Source organism: Pelophylax lessonae (assembly GCF_965119305.1).
Source record: "Pelophylax lessonae genome assembly, chromosome: 7".
Lineage (NCBI taxonomy): Eukaryota > Metazoa > Chordata > Amphibia > Anura > Ranidae > Pelophylax > Pelophylax lessonae.
In genome coordinates, this window is record NC_138774.1 from 169,638,267 (window position 1) to 169,660,207 (window position 21,941).

General features: G+C 44.3%; 1 protein-coding gene across 1 annotated transcript in view; it reads left to right on the forward strand.

Annotated features, from left to right (window-relative positions):
* The window catches only part of MTMR8 (myotubularin related protein 8), a 65,567-nt gene extending 43,853 nt beyond the window's left edge, over positions 1 to 21,714 (forward strand). Inside the window, exons 9-14 of the mRNA XM_082263894.1 lie at positions 1,338 to 1,463; positions 4,036 to 4,085; positions 8,093 to 8,293; positions 11,398 to 11,523; positions 12,922 to 13,048; positions 21,118 to 21,714. Coding sequence (XP_082120020.1) covers positions 1,338 to 1,463; positions 4,036 to 4,085; positions 8,093 to 8,293; positions 11,398 to 11,523; positions 12,922 to 13,048; positions 21,118 to 21,447 — 960 coding nt within the window. The 3' untranslated portion in view covers positions 21,448 to 21,714. The remainder of the gene's footprint in view (positions 1 to 1,337; positions 1,464 to 4,035; positions 4,086 to 8,092; positions 8,294 to 11,397; positions 11,524 to 12,921; positions 13,049 to 21,117) is intronic.
* Positions 21,715 to 21,941: the final 227 nt, after the last annotated feature.

Sequence of the window (21,941 nt, forward strand, 5' to 3'; positions counted from 1 at the left end):
TAATTTTTCTCCTTCACTGATGTGCGCTGATGAGGCGACACTGATGGGCTCTGATAGGCTGCACTGATCGGCACTGATAGGTATCACTGACTGGCATTACTGATAGGCACAGATTGGCAACACAGATAGGCACTGACTGACATCACTGTTGGGGCTGCACTGATATTCAGGGCACTGATGATCAGTGCCCTGATTACCTGTACAGATTTCCCCAGTGAGGAAATTCCGTTGATCGGCTCTCCTTGCCTCACACTGATAGAGATTACCTGCACTTCAGTGTTTACATGTGATTGGCTGTGATTGGACACAGCTAATCATATGGGTAAAGAGCGGCGTCTTCAGCTCTTTACCAAGATCATGATCGTGCCGTGTCCAGGGGACACAGTCCACCTGTAGACGCCGCGCTGCGCGCCCACACACCGGTGAGGCTGGGATGACGTCATCCCACAATGAGAGTGCATCCTGTCCACCATCATTTAACTATAAGGCAGGGGGGGGAGATGGTTAATCTTTAAATTAACTGTACAGTATCCATAGAACACAGAACAGCTAGCATGGGAACCAGATGATGAGGGTTATTTATTATAGTGTTTTGCTGCATGCATTAGCAGGTTGGCATGTCTGAGGAAAGCTTTGCGGATAAAAAAATATCCTGGCACTCCTCCTCCTGATGATATTTTTAATTGCAAGCACAGGTTGAATGTATGTTTCCTTTGATGTGGCCTGCCCAGACCCACTTTATTCATTGCTGAGTATTGTATTCTTAAAGGAAACTTGCACTGAAATTTGTAGACTGTAGTTGCTAACCTCCTCTTCCAAGAATTTTATTAGGATAGAAATGTGATTTTTATTCTAATGTACTATCAAACTTAGAAATCCATGATATGTGAATAAACCACCTGCTTTATATGATTTTATCTACAATTATTAGAGCAACTAAAAAAAATAAGTAAGTTGTATTGTTGTTTTTTCAACTTTTACTAAGATTCAAGTTGAAAAATTCAGAGCCGGTTCACACTAGCGAGACTTGTCAGGCGACTTGTCAGCCTAACAAGTCACGCTCCCTTGCGGTCCATTGACCGCTACAGGACCCGTTCTAATAGGAGCGACACAAGTCGCTCCGACTTAGAAAAAGGGGCCTGTACTACTTTGGGGCGACTTGCATAGACTTACATTATGTGAAGTCCCTGCAAGTCGCTCTGAAGTCGTGGTGCATTGTAATGCAGAAGTCGCCCCCGAAGTAGTAAGGAGTGGTGTCGCCTCAGTGTGAACCGACTCTCAACCTTGTGAAAAAAAAAGGCAAAACAAACACAAATTTTCCGCCTTCTTACTTGCAGGCAGTTAAGGATGATAATTCCAGTGTGTTGGTACACTGCTCGGATGGCTGGGATCGCACAGCACAAGTGTGTTCGCTTGCTAGCATACTCCTGGATCCATTTTACAGAACAATAAAAGGCTTTATGGTGAGAACAAGTCATAAGCTCCAACCTGAATATGGTGAAATACATTGTAATGTGTGGGGGGGGATTCTGTTTTTTTTTTATTATTCATTTTAACTGTGGGTCTAGCAGCAACCATTAGAACAGAAAATTTCACAGTAGGAGGTTACTATCCCTACTTGGAATCATCAAATCCAATTTATTAGAGAATAAAAGAGAGAATTTAATTGATAATAAAAGAGAGAATTTATTAGAGAATAAAAGACAGATGAATAAATATGCGAATTTAAAGCCACCCAAAAATGGAACTTCTGCTTTAAGGCCTCCTGACCCGCTGACATTTGGCATGTCACTTTTTTTGGGGGGAATTAACAGGCATCCGCTCCCGGTTCAGCTCGGGCTGCCTAGGCAACCTCAGCGGAAGTTCTCCTCTCCCCCTCCCTCACAGGTCTCAGAAGATTGCCAGTCCACTCAGGATGAGCACGCGCTGTGCACACAAGGGTGTAAAGCCGCAAGCTGTCACAGCCGGGTGTCCACACAAGAGGCGCCGGCACCGCGGGGAGAAGACTGCATCACTAGACTGTGGGACATGTGAGTGTGTGTTTATTAAAGTCAGCATACACTTTTTGTAGCTGCTGACTTTTAATAAACACAAAAACAGGTGGAACTCCATTTTAAGAGAGCCACACTCCCTTCTTGTAAGACCAGGCGAAGTGATCCTAAGAGACACCCCTGTGGACAGGAGACAAAGTGGTCCTAACCCGATGAATGCTCAACTTCCAGTTACTGGAGGTGAGAGTTCAGAGAGCCTAAAAGAAGCACGTGGTGGTATTACGAAGGTTGCTATATCCATGATATAATGGTGAAGGGTACACTTAACCCCTGAAGCACTTTTAGAAGCTTTGATGTGGAGTGGACTGTATCTTTATTTAATGGACTGTATTCACCTGAGGAAACACTTTATGTAGTTGTGTTTTGTTAGCATTGTTTAGGGTCCATTCACACTAGCGCGACTTGTCAGGCGACTTGGTCGCCTGACAAGTCGCGGTCGGTCGCTCGCCATTGAATAGTACAGGACCCGTTCTAGTAGAAGCGACACAAGTCGCTCCGACTTAGAAAAAGGGTCCTGTACTACTTTGGGGCAACCTGGAGGCGACTTGCATTGACTTCAATTATTAGAATAATAACAGGTCGCCCCACAAAGTCGTGTCGCGCCAGTCTGAATGGGCGCTTAAGTGTGGCACTTTATTTTGTTTTTTTATTTTAAACAACATTGTAACCGTATGTGCAGTTATGAATGCCCATTCATTTATTGATCTGTACACCACGTTTTTAGCAGCGCAGCACTTCTATTAGTATTGAGAATCTTCTTTCTTTTTCTCTAACCAAGAAGGATTCTATGCATGCAGCAGTTGCTACGCATGCATGATGTGCATGGGGTGTGGCTATGCATTTCAGGGCAGTCCCACCCCTTTTTGACAGGCCTGCTATTGTGTTGGTAAAAGAAGGTATTTATGATGTTGTGGCTGCTGCCATGAAAACACATAAACTACTGTGGAACTACAGGAAGCAGCCAGTATGAGGACCTAAAAGACAAGTATGGGATTGAAAAAAAAAAAAAAAAAATTATACTCACCTAGTTGAATGCAGTATCGGTCCCCCGTCAGCTCGAAGACCGAGAACTGAGCGATCAAACACCGCTGATCGCTCAGTCTTCAGCCTGCAGAGAGCTGGTGACTATCGGCTACCAGTGCTCACTGGAGAGCTGGGATGTGGAGGGAACTGAAGCTGCTGGCTCAGACTCTCAGTGGCTCGCTGAGAGGCTGAGCCAGCGGCCGGTCCATGCGTCTGAGTATATCTCGCCTATACAGTCAGGATCTTTTCAGAGCCTGGACCGGCTTTGCGACTCCATCCGACAGGCTAAAAACGGGTCGCTGAAGTGTAGAACGAAGTGCCCTCCTGTGATCCACAGGAGAAGTACAGCCAAAAAGGCTTTGGCTGTACTTTTTCCTCCTTTTTAATTGCTCAAATAAAATGAATATATGGGGACTTTTGACTGGAATACATATAATGCGAACAAAGTAACATTTTTTACTTACCCATTATTAGCTTTTATTATCATAGATTATATCTTCTACTCACGTGTTGTATACCCCAGATTATATATTAACTCTATGTTGAAGTAATACATTTCATCTCCAGACCATGTGTTTATTATATTTAAGTATTTTTATGTTTGTATTTAATATATTCGCTCCTTGTTTAAGCAGCAAATTCCCCACGAGTTGCATATTATCCAGTTGCCTATATATGTACATTTTTATGATAGTCCACTTTTAATAGAATCTCTAATCTTCTTTGTTTGCCTTTATATGTATTTTAGTCAATAGTCCCCATACATTCATTTTGTTTGAGCAAACTAAGTCTTTATAGTCCCTCCTGGCTGGATGCTCTGCAAAATCTGTCTTTTGCACCTTGTAATAAATGACTGGGGTATGATCGTTTTACTTTTAATACATATGTAAATACAATTAGGCTTCATACTGTGTTTTAGAGCTAAATGAAGATACTTTATTATGTTTTCCTTTATTAAAAGGTACTTATTGAAAAGGAATGGATATCCCTGGGACATAAATTTTCTCAAAGGTAGGTAATGAAATTTTAATTGTAAAAAGGATCACATAAGCCTGAAGTTTTTTTTTTTACAGCAAATGTTATTGAATACACCAATCATACATAAAAAGCATTTTAACAGTAACCAGACTAGATTTGATCCAGACATTAGACCATCCAGTTGCATACAGTATCACTGGGTCTAAGTGTGTGGTCATGCGTTGGGTGAATGAAATTAGATTAAATGAATTAAATTGGGTTGATATAACCTGAAATTATCAAAACATGGGAGCTCGCATAGCAGAGCCCTCATTTTGAAAAAGTTATTTGCCTGGCTGTTATGCTGCTCAATTGGCAAATAAGGGTTCCTGTTTTTCCTAATTTTGCTTTGTTAATCATGGTCATTTGTTTAGAAACCAACATACTACTAACACATTTACCAACATATACAGTATATGATCTTTTTTTTTTTTTTTTCATTAGTTTGGGTAATTGCAATGGCAGTCAGAGAGTTACTGTACTTATTTGTGTGAAACTATTACTAAGTGTTTGTAACTGAAAACCGTAAAGCAGTATCCAGCTGTGCTTACAGTGGATATCACCATATGCACTTTGCACTCAGCCATTAAAACTTTTTTGGTGTGAAGACAGCCAGTACTCTAACTTTAACACCACTATTGGTTTTCTGCTCCAGGCTGTCCTGCTAACCTTTTAGAAGAAAAATATTCTCATCACCTGGATCTGTGCTGAGAAAAATGCATACCAGTGTGTTTATTAAAGTGAAGGTACACTCTCTTAATCAGCATTAAAGTAGTTGTAAAGGCAGAAGGTTTTTTATCCTAATTCATTTCTATGCATTAGGATAAAAAGCCTTCTGTGTGCATCAGCCCCCCTAATACTTACCTGAGGTCCGGTGATGTCTATTCTCCCTCCTGATTGGCACCAGTTGCTGTCAATCAAAGTCAGCTAGCCAATCAGTAAAGAGAGGGGGCGGGGCTCCGTGTGTGAATGGACAAAGGGAGCTGTGACTCAGCTTGGGTGCCCCCATAGCAAGCTGCTTGCTGTGGGGGCACTCAACAGGAGGGAGGGGCCAGGATGACAGAAGATACCTGAGAAAAGAAGGATCTGGGTTGCTCTGTGCAAATCCAACTGGTCAGCGAGGAATCGCAGTGCTGGGCTACCTGGACAACCTTGTCCATCAGAGCAGTAGGAGACTGCTCACAAGAGAACGTGGACATCTCTATACGGACTCTGAGGGCGTTCGGCTGGCTTCTGAATTTTCAGAAGTCTGCTCTGGTTCCTACCCCCAAACTGGACTATCTGAGTCCGACTCTGGACTCGGCTCTAGCCAGAATGTTTCTTCCTCCTGGACGAACTCCAGAAGTTGCACGCTCCCATTCATCTCTTGCTGTCCAGCAGGTGGTCGTCCCTCCAGACTTGCATGGATGCTGGTCCTGATAGTATCTACCTTCGAGGCGGTTCCGATTGCACAGTTCCATACGAGGTCCCTGCAAAGGGAGATTCTGACCAAGTGGGACAAGACTCAGCAGTTTCTGGATAATCAGATCCGGCTGAGTCGCTCCTTGGCGATTCGGCTGGGAAAATCCTTCCTTTACTTGTATTGGACAGTGGTCACCACGGATGCCACCCTGTCAGGCTGTGGAGGTGTCCTTGGCACAATGCCCTGGAACTCTAAGCGATCAGACTGTGTCAGGGATGCCCAGTGCGCATTCAGTTGGACAATGCCGTTATTTATGTCAATCACCAAGGGAGCACAAGAAGTGCCCTGGCAGCTCTTGGGGTAGAATTTTAAGGTGGGCAGAATGTTTCGATCCAGCCCTCTCCGCCGTATACATTCCTGGGTTGGAAAATTGACGGATTACCTCAGTCGGCAGGCGTTGGACCACAGGGAGTGGTCCCTTCACCCAGGAGCTGTGTCTCTGGTGGGGCACCCCAGAGGTGGATCTGTTGGCGCCTTGGCTCAACAGCAAGGTGCAGAGGTTTGTGGCTTGGTCAGGGAATCCACTGGCCGACGCCACAGATGCGCTGATGGCTCTGTGGGGTCAATATTGTCTAATCTACGCCTTCCCTCCTCTCAAGCTTCTGCCCAGACTCCCCTGCAGGATCGAGGCAGAATTGATTCCGTTCATCTTAGTGGCCCAGGACTAGCTTTGCCGGGTTTGGTACGCTGATCTGCTGCGGTTGGTCGCTGACGTTCCTTGGAAGCTTCCTCTCGGGGAGAATCTGTTGTCCCAAGGATCTTCCATCCTGCTTTACAGTCGTTGGCTTTGACGGCTTGGCTGTTGAACGCCAGGTGCTAAAGGATAGAGGTTTGTCAGTGATTCCTACGTTGTTAAAGCTAGGAAATCTACTTTGAGGAAGATTTACCATCATGCTCACTCCTTCTCGGTGGCTCAGATCTTAACCTTGCTTCAACGGGGGGTTGAACAGAAATTGGCCTGGAGTACCATCAAGGGCCAGGTATCAGCCTTGTGCAGGCTTCCGTTGCCGCCTTGGTATCCTAATTTGGTGCTTTCCACTCTACAGAAGCCTCCCTTTGAAAATGTTTAGGAGATTCCCCTGCTTACGCTGTCCCAGAAGGTGGCTATCACCTCTGCGCGCAGGGTGTCGGAACTGGCAGGGTTATCCTGTCATTCACTTTATCTGGTGATTCAAAAGGATAAGGTGGTGCTTTGCCCCTGTCCTTAGTTTCTTCCTAAAGTAGTCTCTGATTTCCATTTGAGTGTAGACATTGGGTTGCCTTCCCTGTATCTCAGGCCTAAACATCCGAAGGAAATCGCCTTGCATGCCTTGGATGTGGTCCGGGCAATTAGGGTGTACCTGGCAGCTACAGAATCTTTCAGGAAGTCAGACTCTCTATTTGTGCTTTGACCTCGCAAAGGTTTTTGCGCTTCCTCTGCGACCATTTGCAGATGGATCAGACAAACTGTGGTTCAGGCCCATTCCATCATGGATCAGGTTCCTCCTTTCCCTGTCAAGGCACACTATGCTAGAGCACTTGGTGCCTCAGTGACACAGGTTTGCAAGGCTGCCACCTGGTCGCGGTCGGTGCACACTTGTACAAAGTTTTATAAAGTGAATGTGTTGGCATCTACAGATGCTTCCTTTGGCTGTGAGGTTTTGCAGGCTGCTGTTTCGAGGACCTGATCCTCTTTGAGGGTGTATTGTTTTTTTCAGGTGGGCCCCAGTTGTTTTTGTTGAGCCCCTGTTGCCTCGTTGGCTAATGTTTAGCCTTGGGAATTCTAATTCTCCTGACACTGCTTGTAACAAAACTGGGTGACTATAGTAGGGAGAGGGAGTATACCCCCTGGGGCTGCCCATGGGTGTAGCCAGAAGTTTTTTCTGCCTAGTTTCCTACTCCTGTAGGGGACAGTATAACCCAATGGTCAAGAATTACAGGAGCTGTGTCTGTCAATGAATTTCAGAGAAATGGATTTTACGGTAAGTCAAAAATCCAATTTTTAGAACGAAGCTCTCATTTTTGTGAATCTACTTAGAAACAGCGTATTAAAACTTTTTTTGGTGGGCTAAGGGCAACAATCCCATTTTTTTTTTTTTGTATCGTAAGCTGTAGTAATTAAACACTGGTTTTCAACCATAGGCAGGGTTTGAAAAGAAGCATAGGTATCTGTAGTTATTCTTATTTAATGCCCCTTACTCAGGAACAGCTGCCATTGCTAATATTCCTCTGAATATACTAGTTGACTGGCTGTTACATTGACTCAATGGCTTCAATACTTTAATGGCCTATTGGCCTTTAACGTGTATGCAGATCAGGAAAGTCCGCAGGTCTGGCTGTTCAAACCTTTTCAAGTCTGTGACTCGTATTGAAGCCAGAACATTAGTGTAGCAGCCAGGCAACTAGCATTAGCAGTGTAAGAAATAGAAATGACAGTCGCCATGTTTCTTTCAGGAATAGTTTCCTTCAATTATTGAACAGAACCAGTATTTTTATTTAATATTTGTGTGAGTGTCCCTTTTTAGAATGTGATAATGTTCATCATTTGTATCTACTGCAGATGTGGCCATTTAGATGTTGAACCTAAAGAAGTTTCACCAATATTCACACAGTTTTTGGAGTGTGTGTGGCACTTAATGGAGCAGTTCCCATGTGCCTTTGAATTCAGCGAGAAATATTTACTAGAAATTCACGATCACGTCTACTCCTGTCAATTTGGAAACTTTCTTGGGAATTCCCAGAAGGAACGCATGGAACTGAAGTGAGTTTTTTATGTATTTATTTTTTTGCTGGCACTCTGATTTACTTAAAAGCTGAACTCCAGTTAAATTGAAAACACACCACTTAATATAGTTTTATGCAGGTGTTGATAAATTTTATACAGCTAGTATAAATACCCTAAATCTGTCTTGGGCTGGCCATACATGGTGCAAATTGGTCCCAAGAAAGAAATTCACATGATTCCCCTATCAACACAGATGGGATTCGGCAGTTGAAAAAGGAACAAGGTGCACAGAAGAAACATTGCATAATTTGGGAGTGTTGAATCATAAAGAAGACCTAGGAGTCAGGTTTTAGGTTTATTTGCATTGGACTTAGTGTGTGGTCAACAAAGGAGTTGACAAACTGGTGAATATAAGACCATAAGAAAGGGAGGAATTCTGTTTTTGACCACAGACACAAAAAAAAAAAGTGGGGAGTGGGGCTCAGTCTTAGTTTGTTTAGTTGTAACCGAGTTAAATACATTTGGTAGAAAAAAAAAATAACTATTTATTTTTTGAGATGAATGGAGATCGAATGAGTTTACAAATATGACCACCCACCATAATCCGTCAAGGCATAGACTCCACTAGACCTCTGAAGATATGCTGTGATATCTGGCACCAAGCCGTCGGTAGCAGATCCTTTAAAGTGCTTGTAACCCTAAAAAAAAAAAATCCTGTTCCTTTAAAACAGGATATACAGCATAGCGCATGTGCAGTGTCATTTACTATGCTGTAAAATATCTGGTTGATCCTGCCTGTTTGTGTCCCCCTTAGTGTGCTGACTACTGTAATCATGGCTGCTGATCCATGATACCATGGTCAGTTTACGTGCCTCCATCATCCCCCAGTCTCTCCCCCTCCCTCGCTCATTGCCTGTCAGCTTTGTAGTCTGAATGTGTAAGCCATCTTCTCCTTGCCCCTCCCCTCCCACCACTGTTTCACTGTGGCTGTAAAATTACAAATCCTGCAATCCCGTCTTACAGCGCGACATACTGTGCAATGTCTGTTTTTTTTTTTTTTTTAAATAATGCAGCAAAATACCTTTTGTTTCCAGTGAGCCGCTCTCCTCCCGGCTGTAGCCCTCAGATCGGGGGAAGAAGAGCGCTGGGAGTTCATGTGACTGCACAGCGGCGCTGTAAAATAAGATATATCATTGCATAATTTTTGGAAAACACACAATGCACAGCATATCTTGCTGTAACAGAGGGGATTCCAGAATTTGTGATTAGGGACTTTACGAGGTAGAACCTTGGTGGATTGGACTTGTTTTTCCAGCACATCCCAGAGAAGCTTGATTTGGATTGAGATCTGGAAAATATGGAGGCAAAGTCAACACCTCTAACATGTCGTTTTGTTACCCAAATCACTTTTTATATCATCACACCAGGCCACCTTTTTCCATTGCTGCGTGGCCTATTTTTGATGCTCATGTGCCCTTTGTGCCTTTTGCGACAGACACGGGTCAGCATGGCCACCCTGACTGCAGCCACGCAGCTCCGTACGCAATAAATTGTGTACTGACACATTTCTGTCAGAACCAGCATTAACTTTTTCAGCAATGTGAGCTACAGCAGCTCTTGGATCTGACTACACAGGCCTGCCTTCACGCCCCATGTGCATCAATAAGCTTTGGCCGCCCATGACCCTGTCGCAAGTTCGGCAGTTGTCCTTGTTTGGAGCAATTTTGGTGGATCCTAACCACTGCAGACTGTGGGAACATTGCACAAGAGCTGCAGGTTTGGGTTGCTCTCACCCATTTGTTTAGCCATTATAATTTCATCTTTCAACACATCAACTTCACTTGCTGACTAATATATCCCACCCACTTTCAGGTGCCATTGTAAGGAGTTAATCAATGTTATTCACTTTACCTGTCAGTGGCTATAATGTTATGGCTGATCAGTGTTTTACCTCTATATTGTCAAAAAGTATTGGGACACCTGCCTTCAATGGTATTCTTCGTCCGTAGGGTTCAATATTGAGTTGGCCCACCCCTTTTAGCTATAACCGCTTCAACTCTTCTAGGAAGGCTGTCCCAAAAGGTTTAGGAGGGTTTTTATGGAAATGTTTGACCATTCTTCCAGAAGCACATTTGGCAGGTCAGGCGCTGATGATGGCTGAGAAGGCCTGGCTAGCATTCTCCGCTCTAATTCATCCCAAGGGTGTTCTATCAGGTTGAGGTCAGGACTCTGTGCAGGCCAGTCAAGTTCCTCCACCCCAAACTCGCTCATCCATGTCTTTATGGACCTTGCCTTGTGCACTGGAGTGCAGTCATGTTGGAACAGGAAGGGGCCATCCCCAAACTGTTCCCACAAAGATTGGAGCATGAAATTGTCCAAAATGTCTTGGTATACTGACGCCTTACGAGTTCCCTTCACTGAAACGAAGGCGCCAAGCCCAACCCCACACCGTAATCCCCCCTCCACCAAATGATTTGGACCAGTTCACAAAGCACTGCCATTAAAGGTCCTGTGCTTGTAAAGGCAGGTGTCCCAATTTTTTGACAATATATGTGTATGTGTGTTTTTAAAATTTCTGCCAGTCCTATTCGGTGGGCTGTAGTACTTGGTTACACCATTTTATTTTTGTGATGGATACAATACCAAAATTTAGACACAAATTTTGTATGATTAGGCCAAAGAGGAGTTTGTTCTAACTCTAGTTGTTGTGCAGTCACATTATGCAGGCCAAGCTGTGCAAATACTGCCTGTTGTAATTGTAAATAACCAAATTCTAAGTAAGGAGGTTGTGTGATTTTTCTTTTTTTTTTTTTTTTTTTTTAAAAAACTTCTTTTGGGAAATTACAATACTTCTCTTATATAAAGCTAGTCAGGTTGAAAATTAAATCTGTATTAACAGCCAGAAATTAATTTTACTGGTTTCTTTAGTCAGCATTAATTAAATACATTTTGCCAGTTAATCTTTTACAGTCTGCAGTTGAGATGGTTTAAAAACACTTCTAAAATGGAGAAAACACCAAAACAATCAGAATCACTTAATTGATACAGTGTGTTTATAACCTGGCACATATTTTCCTGCATTAAAAAAAAGGGGCTTTGTAATTTCGTGGACATTAACTTATTTAGTCCAATCTCAACAGAATTTATGAAAATACCCATTCACTGTGGCCATTTCTACTGCAACGGAAGCAGGAGTTTGTGAATCCATTGTATATCCTGAATGCTTATAAAACCCTCCATCCAAATACACTTCCATTCTTCTTCAAGTAAGTTCATTCCCCTTGAAATCCTTTTTCATCTGTTCATTGATGCATTGTTAAAAGCAAGCAGTGTTGCAGCATTCTAAAATTTCCCGTACTGATTCCAGACACCAAAAACCGCAGCTCCCTGCAAGGTATAGGATTAATACTTACATGGACTGTTGACCACTCTGTTGAAGAGAAAAGGTTGCTGGACAATTTTCAGCATCCAGCATATTTCGGGGTGTACCTGGTCCCCTGCTGGACTTTGTAGTTCCTTCCCCCTACACGCATCCCGCATACTTAGGGGTGTACCTGGTCCCCTGCTGGACTTTGTAGTTCCTTCCCCCTACACCTACATTGCTACTGCATCCTGCAGTAATGAAAGGGCCAGCAGGCAACCCCAAAAATCCAGCAGGGGAGGCTCCTGGAAGTATGCTAGATGATGTACATCATTTACCAACCTATTCTGTTCAATAGAGAGAAGTATGGGAAGCTCAGACAGCAGGAGAGGTATCAACTGTTTGCTGTGCAGGGAGCTGCTGTTTCCTTTAATAAATGGTGGATGGATGTCTTCCTTTTGATTTACAGATTTCTTTGTAAGCAGTGACAGGTGGCCCTCCTTGGCACTAGACTTCAGATGGCCCACCAAAGTGACAGGGATTGGGAAAAACTATGCCTTTTTCAGTGGTGCATAAGGAGCTGCAGTTATTGGGTGTTGTTTTTTTTTTTTTTTACTCACATGACTTAAATCATGTGAGTAAAAGGTGACCATTTTAAAGCCTATAGCCCTGCAAACTGAAACCCCACCCAGGAGTTTTCAGGACCCTGTGAGGACCCCAGCGCATTGGAAATTTCCACATCAGGCTGCGACGCTGGCACTGAGAGAAGGACCTTTTTACTCTGAAGTCAGAAGAAGGTAGACTTGAGATTCTGCACATTGCGCAAACACAAAATCTGGTAAGTATTTGGTCCATTTTTTTAATTTATTTTTTTAAAAATAAATTCCATGTAGAGCATTAGCTTGAGGGAGGTGGGATGATAGGGGGGATTACCAGATTAGCTCAGTATTTAGCTTTAATTACCCCTTGCAGTGTTATAGTTGTTTCCATTGCCTGAAAATTGCTTTAACAAAGGGCTAGGCAACAGAGGAATATTCTAATTATTGCATTATATATATATATATAATTTTTTTTTTTTTGCCTAATAAAATGCAGACGTATTCTTCTTATAAAGCTGTGTATATTGATCATCATATGTCTTTAATTGGTTGGCTGTTTCTGAAATAAAAATGTGTAAGTTAATTTATCCCTTAAGAGTGGTGTTCAAAATTATACTTACTCTTATAAAGCTTGAAATACAGATCTGTTGATTTAGTTATATCTACCTATAAAAATGAAAGCTATGTTAAATCTATTTGTGAAGGTTCTGGTGTGGAATGTACAACCGCTTCGACAGCGGAATGCACCCAAGACAATCTGTTCTGGATTACCTGCTTGAATGTCTAAACAGCAAAGCAACTTTAGAAACAAGTGAATCTGCAATGGAAGATGTAAGTTTTTCTTGGTCTATTATCTGGACCATATTTACTTTATGGGCATTGCATGTTTATCCCTATTTCTCAAATGTTCAAATGTTCAGGGGGTAGGACATTTTTCATACAATGATCATTTTTTTACTTTTGTTTTTGTATTTCTCATTCCTTCTACAACCCTTATCTCTTAGGAGAACCAGTCATCAACAGGCATTAGTAATGAACACTTTTTTTACTTGTATTCTCTCTCTGTAAGAACAGAAGTGTCCGTTTGTAAGACCAGTTTTCATCATTTAAAGAAAAACTAAAGCCTTTGCTGGTTGGCCTTTACACTCCTACAGAGGGATAGAGTATTCAGTTTTATGAATTAAACTGTCTTATGGTAGCCTCACTGGTTACTAACTCTACATAGTTGCTGTTGGGAATTGTAAAGCGTGATTACAAAGATCGTCCCATTTTATTATTATGTGTGTTTGCCAGCTTGCCAGGAAGCACAATCTAACATGCGTTGCACGTATTATGTGTGACGTACGTTTTATTTATACTTATCAACAGCTTAGTAGTATGAGAGCACACAAAATGCTGTCTCAATCATATAGTTAAGGACACCAGTTGGGATATTCATAGACCCTGGGTAATAGACTGCCACCGTCAGGTGATTGGACACTGGCAAAGCTTGTGGCCACACCCCCTCTAAGCGGCTTCGGGGCCCTCCGGGTCCCAATCATCTATTGATGCACTGACGGCGGTCCTGGAGTCCTTTGTGTCCCAAGTGGAGGTGGCTTTTGGGTGGTGGCGAGCAAAACCCGAACCCTTCCTCTGTCTCATCTGTCTCCTCAGATCCTGAATCTGATTCAGCCACAGCAGATATGGCCCACCCCGCAGAGTATGCGGCCCGATTTTTCTGATAGTGAGGATGATTCCTCCACACCTGTAGCTGCGCATGAAAAGGCGTTGGTGGGCGCGCTGATTGTGTCTGTGCGTGAAGCTTTAAAAATAGAGGATGAAGCTGCGAAGAAGGTGTCGGTCCCCCTTGGCACTCAAAAGCCGTCTAGAGCAGCAAAGGTTTTCTTTTCCCTCCTATTTTGACAGATTTGTCGTGAAAGAGTGGGAGCGTCCAAAATGTCCCTTTGTGGTTCCAAAACGCTTTGTGATGAGGTACCCATTTGAGGAGTCCCTCCTTAAAAAGTGGACTATTCCACTGGTGGTGGACCCCCCAGTTTCCAGGTTGAATAAGACAACCATGATTCCGGAGGCTGTGACCCGCAAAATGTTCACTGTTGGAAATTCGGTGCCTAGGCCAGTCTTCAACATTGCCCTGGTGTCTCAAACTCCTGACAGAGCGGGCTAAACTTTTTCGCTGTGACCTGGAGGGTGAGCAGCTTCTCCCCGCCTTTGTTGAACTGGCGGACCAGTTGGTCCAAAGGCTGCAGTTTATCTGTGATGCCTCTTTGGATGTGGCTCCCCTGGTTTCAAGGCTTTCTGTTGGTACTTAGGCGTGTTTTGTAGCTTAAGTGTTGGTCCTAGACCAAGTGTAGACCTCTAAAAAAGCTTTAACTGATTTACCTTTTCAGGAAGATTGCCTGTTTGGGGCTACCCTGGATGACATCATTAAGAGTCTCACGGGGGGGGGAAGAGTACTTTTTTTCCACAGGCTGGTAAGGGTACGGAACCTCGTTGCAGACGTGGTCCATCCTTCTTGGCTCACAAGAAGTTTTTTCGTTCCTCAGGGTCCTCCGACAAGGGTTCAAAACCTTTCAAGTCCTCCTCAGGAGGTTCCAAGCGCCCCTGGTCTTGCAGGCCGAGAGCGGGATTCTCTAGACCCGCGGACAAGGCTCCTTCAGCATGAAGGTGCCCCCTCACCTGTGCCTGGGGTTGGGGAAAATCTTCGCTGGTTTCCAAGGAGGCCGTAGACCTCCTTGGTCCAAGACAAATGGGTCCACTAAGTAATAAGCTCCAGCTACAAGATCGGGATGCATTCCTACCTTCCGGAAAGGTTATTTCCTTCCAATGTGCACCTGTCCCCGGACCGATTGAGGGCTCTCTTTGGGGTGGTACAAGACCTGCCGCTTCAGGGTGTGATTGTCCCGATTCTGGCCTCGGAACAGTTTCAGGGTTTTTATTCAAACCTGTTTACGGTCCCAAAGAAAGAGGGCAAGGTGCATCTGATTCTGAATCTCAAGGCCCTGAACTGCTTCTGGTACAGAAGTTTAGAATGGAGTCTGTTTGCATGGTAGTAGCATCCCTAGATCAGCCTCTATCGAAATCAAGGATGCTTACTTGCACATTCCAATCTGTGCCCATCAACAGCACTTCCTCCACTTGCTGTAGGAGAGGGGCATTATCCGTTTGTGGTGTTACCCTTTGGTCTCGCCTCAACCCCTCGGGTCTTTACAAAAGTGTTGGCTCTGGTTCTGGTGTTGCTGCGTCAGCGGGGAATTGCAATACTGGGTTACCTGGGTAACCTCCTCTTGCGAGCGGAGTCCTCTGCGGTTCTGATGGACAACATGGAGATCACTATACAGACCCTGAGGAAGTTTGGCTGGCTTCTGCATTACCAGAAGTCTGCTCTGATTCCATCCAAAAAATTGGATTATCTGGGTCTTGCTCTGTACTTGGCTCTAGCCAGGGTGTTCCTTCTGGACAAACTCCAGAAGTTGCACGCTGCGATTCATCTCCTGCTGTCTAGCAGATGGTCATCCCTCCAGACTTGCATGAGGGTGCTGGGCCTGATTGTATCTACCTTCGAGCCGGTTCCATTTTCACAGTTCCATACGAGGTCCGTGCAAAGGGAGATCTTGATCAAATGGGACAAGTGTCCGAAGTCTTTGGACAATCAGATCCGGCTGAGCCGGGAAACCATCTGTTCTCTGGTCTGGTGGCTTTGCTCTTAGACAGGACAAATCCTTTCTCCCCTTGTATTGGACAGTGGTCACCACAGATGCCAGCTCTACTCAGGGTGCTGGACCCTGGAAGAGTCCAGACAACCGATTTAAATGGCCTGGAACTCTGGGCGATCAGGCCGTGCCAGGATCACTGGGTGGATCATCTTCATCGGTTTCCAGTGCAGATTCAGTCGGACAACGCCGTGGCTTATGTCAATCGCCAGGGTGGAATAAGAAGTGTGTTGGCAGCTCTGGAGGTAGCCGGCATTCTACTGTGGGCAGAACGCTTCGTTCCGGCCCTATCCACCGTGCACATTCCAGAAGTGGAAAACTGGCAGGCGAAACTATCTGTCAGCAGGCATTGGACCAAGGGGGAGTGGTCCCCTTCATCTGGACGTGTTTCATCAGATATGTCTCCGGACGCTCTGGTGGCCCCATGGGGCCAGTACTGTCTGATCTACGCTTTCCCTCCTCTCAAGCTCCTGCCGAGTGCCCTTTATTTAAGCTGACGGGTAATTACGGCAGTGCCCTTTATTTTGTCTGATGGGTAATTACGGTAGTGCCCCTTATTTACGCTGATGGGTAATTACGGTAGTGCCCTTTAAGCGTATGGGTAATTACGGTAGTGCCCTTTACGCTGATGAGTAATTACGGCAGTGCCCTTTATTTACGCTGACGGGTAATTACGGCAGTGCCCTTTATTTACGCTGACGGGTAATTAGGGCAGTGCTGTTTATTTATGCTAACGGGTAATTAGGGCAGTGCCCTTTTTTTACGCTGACGGGTAATTACCGTAGTGCCCTTTAAGCTGACGGGTATTTACGGTAGTCCCCTTTATTCACACTGATGAGTAATTACGGTAGTGCCCCTTATTTAGGCTGATGGGTAATTACCGTAGTGCCATTTATTTACACTGACGGGTAATTACGGGTAGTGCCCCTTATTTAGGCTGACAGGTAATTACGGTAGGGCCCTTTATTTACGCTGACGGGCAATTACGGTAGTGCTCTTTATTTAAGCTGATGGGTAATTATGGTAGTGTCCCTTACGCTGATGGGTAATTACGGTAGTGCCCTTTAAGCTGATGGGTAATTACGGTAATGCCCTTTACGCTGATGGGTAATTACGGTAGTGCCGTTTTTTACGCTGACGAGTAATTACGGTAGTGCCCTTTATTTACGCTGACGGGTAATTACGGTAGTGCCCTTTATTTATGCTGACGGGTATTTACGGTAGTGCCCTTTATTTACACTGAAGGGTAATTTTCGGTAGTGCTCTTTATATACGCTAATTGGTAATTACGGTAGTGCCCTTTATTTACGCTGACAGGTAAGTACGGTAGTGCCCCTTATTTAAGCTGACGCGTAATTACGGCAGTGCCCTTTATTTTGACTGACAGGTAATTACTGTAGTGCCCCTTATTTACGCTGATGGGTAATTACGGTAGTGCCCTTTAAACTTACGGGTAATTACGGTAGTGCCCTTTACGCTGGTGAGTAATTACAGCAGTGCCCTTTATTTAAGCGGACAGGTAATTAGGGCAGTGCCCTTTATTCACGCTGACGGATAATTAGGGCAGTACCCTTTATTTATGCTGACGGGTAATTAGGGCAGTGCCCTTTATGCTGACGGGTAATTAGGGCAGTGCCCTTTTTTTATGCTGACGGGTAATTTCCGTAGTGCCCTTTAAAGAGGTTGTAAACCCATGAACGTTTTTTTTTTTTCTGTAACCTGAAAGAGAAACGCATAATGAGCCAATATGCATCGCATACTAGCTCATTATGAAATACTTACCTAAGAACGAGCCCCCGCCGTGCCGCTCACTCACCTGTATGACGGGCGATATGTCCAGTCGCCGGTCTTCCGGGATCGCGGCATCCGGCCATCTGATTGGCTGGAGCCGCGGTGACGTCACTCCCGCCCACGCGCACGGGAGCCGACGGTCACGGCACAGGGCTCTGAAGAAACAGCACCAGCGGCCGTTCCTTCAGAGCGCATGCCCCAGTGACGTCACTGGCTGCATGTAAGGTAAATATCTCCTAAACGGTACATGTTTAGGAGATATTTACACTACCTATAGGTAAGCCTTAATATAGGCTTACCTATAGGTAAAAGTGTCAGAGGAGGGTTTACTTCCTCTTTAAGCTGGTGGGTATTTACAGTAGTGCCCCTTTATTTAAGCTGACGAGTAATTACGGCAGTGCCCTTTATTTAAGCTGACGAGTAATTACGGCAGTGCCCTTTTTTTAAGCTGACGAGTAATTACGGCAGTGCCCTTTATTTAAGCTGACGATTAATACGGCAGTGCCCTTTATTTACGCTGACTGGTAATTACGATTGTGCCCTTTATTTACGCTGACGGTTAATTACGTTAGTGTCCTTTATTTACGTTGATGGGTAATTGCGGTAGTGCCCTTTATTTAAGCTGACGGGTAATTACGGTATTGCTCTTTATTTACACTGATGGGTAACTACGGTAGTGCCCTTTATTTAAGCTGACGCGTAACTACGGTAGTGCCCTTTATTTAAGCTGACGGGTAACTACGGAAATGCCCCTTATTTAGCCTGTGTAGAGGTAAGCCAATGAGAAGGGAATTGCAGTAGTCGAGGCGCGAGATGACCAGGGAGTGAACTAAGAGCTTTGTTGTGTCTTTGGTTAAAAAGGGGCGTATTTTGGAGATGTTGCGGAGGCTGAGGCGGCAAGATTTGGACAGCGATTGGATGTGGGGTTTGAAGGAGAGTTCAGAGTCCAGGACAACACCTAAGACCTTGGCATGTAGGGATGGGCTGATGGTAATGCCATTGATATTGACGGAGAAATCAGGGGAAGGGGCACGCGGTGGGAAAAATTATGAGCTCGGTTTTGGATGGATTGAGTTTGAGGAAGTGGTGTGACATCCAGACCAATATATCTGATAGTAAATTAGTGATGCGTGAGGAGACTGAGGGAGAGAGCTGAGGAGTGGATAGGTAGATTTGGGTATCGTCAGCGTAGAGATGGTATTGGAAGCCATGGGAGGCTGACCTAGAGAGGAGGTGTAGATTGAAAATAGGAGGGGTCCAAGAACAGAGCCTTGGGGGACTCCAACAGAGAAGGGAAGAGGAGAGGAGGAAGTAGAATTGTAGGTAACGCTAAAGGTGCGGTTAGATAAGTAGGAAGATAACCAGTGAAGAGTACAGTCACGGAGACCAAAGGCATGGAGTTTTTTGAGGAGGGGATGGTCAACCATATCAAAGGCAGCAGAAAGGTCCAGAAGTAGGAGTACAGAATAGTGTCCATTGGTTTTGGCCGTTAGCAGATCGTTTTAATTTAATCGTTTTTTATTACGGTAGTGCTCCTTATTTAGGCTGATGGGTAATTACGGTAGTGCCCCTTATTTAGGCTGATGGGTAATTACGGTAGTGTCGTTTATTTACGCTGATGGCAATTACGGTATTGCTCTTTATTTGCTCTGGACACGGGAAAAGTCATGCGAATCTCCTCTGTTGGAGGACTGTATTGGACAATTATTAGTAACTGTTTTGTGCCTGTTCTCGTTTTGTTGTTTTTTTTTTTTTTTTTAGGGATGGATGGAAGGTGTTCTACCTGAAGGGTTCCACATGTACTGTCACTTTAAGGCTGGCTCCACCCTTAATGGCTCCACCCAGTGATGAATAGGGTCAAGGGGTAGACATTGAAGACGTTGTGTTGCCTTCCGTGTCGCAGGCCAAAACATCTGAAGGAAATTGCTTTGCATGCCTTGGATGTGGTCCAGGCGATTAGGGTGTACCTGGCAGGTATGCGTCTTTTAGGAAATCGGACTCACTATTTGTGCTTACGGATGGGCCTCGGAAAGGGTTTTCCGCTTCCTCTGCGACCATTTCTAGATGGATCAGACAGACGGTGATTCAGGCCTATTCCATCAAGTGTCAGGTTCCTCCTTTCCCTGTCAAGGCGCACTCTACTCAGGCACTCAGTGCCTCCTGGGCCTTCCATCATCAGGCGTTAGTGACTTCGGTTTGCAAGGCGGCCACCTGGTCGTCGGTGCACGCTTTGACAAAGTTCTATAAAGTGAATGTGTTGACATCTGCGGATGGTTCCTTTGGCCACAAGGTTTAACAGGCTGCTGTTTAGAGGACCTGGTCCTCTTTGATGGTGTATTGTTATTTTTTTAGGTGACTTCCAGTTGTTTTAGTTGAGCTCCTGTTTACCTGGTTGGCTATAATTAGTCTTGGGAATTTATTTTTCGCTGTTCCCACCCCTCATGTTTAACACTGCTTTGGAATGTCCCAATGGTTAAGAAGATCAGGAACTGTGTCCGTCAATGAATGAAAGATAAAATGGGGTTTTTGATTCACTGTAAAATCCATTTCTCTGATGTTCATTGACAGACACAGCACCCACCCCTCTGTGGAGTTGTAATTCTTCTGACACTGCTTGTAACAAAACTGATGCTCTATAGCAGAGAGAGGGATTATACCCCCTGGGACTGCCCATAGGCGTAGCCAGCCTTTTGTCTGCCTAGTGTCCTACTCCTGTAGGGGGCAGTATAACCCAATGGTTAAGAAGATTAGGAAGCTGTGTCTGTCAATGAACATCCGAGAAATGGATTTTACAGTAAGTCAAAAATCCCATTATTTCACCAACCCCCCCCCCCCCAACGGGGTTGTTAATTATATTTTTCTAAATCTATTTTTTTTTAAGGAGGGGTTTGGGCTGGAGCCACTTGTCATTCTATGGGGATGCAGCGCCTATACGATCACAGCCGCAGGCCCTAATTGGACAGGTGTGCAGGTGAGTTGCCCCCGAATGCATACTGTGTGTGCAGGCTGTACACCTGCATCCCCATGCCTGTCGAATTAGGACCTCTGAGCTGTGTTCGTGCAGCTCCAGGGGGCGCAAGTCACATAAATAAACCACTGATTCATACTGTACAGACCACAGCACCCCATGTGCATGAGCCCCAAGACCTCATTCACTCACAGAGATTTATCAACTCTGTTTCATCTTTTAGATTTAGCAGGAATTTGTGAATGCTAATAATGATTTAATTGTATTTTTATCGAAATATAGCTCTAATAATTTCTTGGGGGGGGGTCAGGTAGTCTGTACGGGGCCCCACGATTTCTTACAGCAGCCCTGGTTATTGTCATTGTTATCAGTTTAATAGCAAGTATTTTAATTATGTCAAATGTATTATCTATTTTTAAATTCTTTTTTAGAAAATCCTTAAGCAAGGCAGCCCCCTTCAAGACCCATTCACAATGCCAAAGCACTTTGACCCTGCATCAGAAGTAGAAGACTTAGCTGATCTTCTCCAGGATGGTGGTGAAGGGTACCCTGATGCTCATCTCTCCAATGGTTCAGTGGCAAACTGTGACAATGTTGTATGTAAGAAAAATGAAATGACAGAGGAGCAGCATGGAAACAACATTTATAGCCTTGCAGGCTCACAGGACAAATCTTTATCTGAAAACCACGCTCTGTCTTCTAATGAGACCAGTGGGACTGCCAGTGATACTGCATTACAGCACTTATCAAAAGGAATGTAAAGAACAAAGCTGTTATTTTTTTGGAAAAGGGACTGCTTAAAGCTATTATCATAAGCTTTGCTGAATGTACAGCTGCCATGTTTCTGAGAACAGTTCGCTGTTCACTAGGATCATTTTTTATACCTCTGGCCAAATCATCACACGTAGATGTTCATCTGTCCTCTTTAATCTGAATTTAGGGGAAAAGCATTTGACTCCCTAATTGAATGCAGTATGTTGTTTGGAATTCTGGGTAAGTAATGTCATGGACAGGCGCTAGGTGACGGGTAAATTAATGCCAATAAAACGCAGCATACCATAGTTAATACCTTGGGTATAGCTGTTGATCAAGCTATGATGGAATATCACCATCTTTCCAATAACATAGAACGCTGCTTATTGAAGTGCTGACCTTTTGGCAGTAATTAATAAAGGTTCCTACGCCTTTGTTTTGAAAATGATATATATTTTCACTTTATCTGTATTTTGCAGTATTTGACTATGAATCCATGATC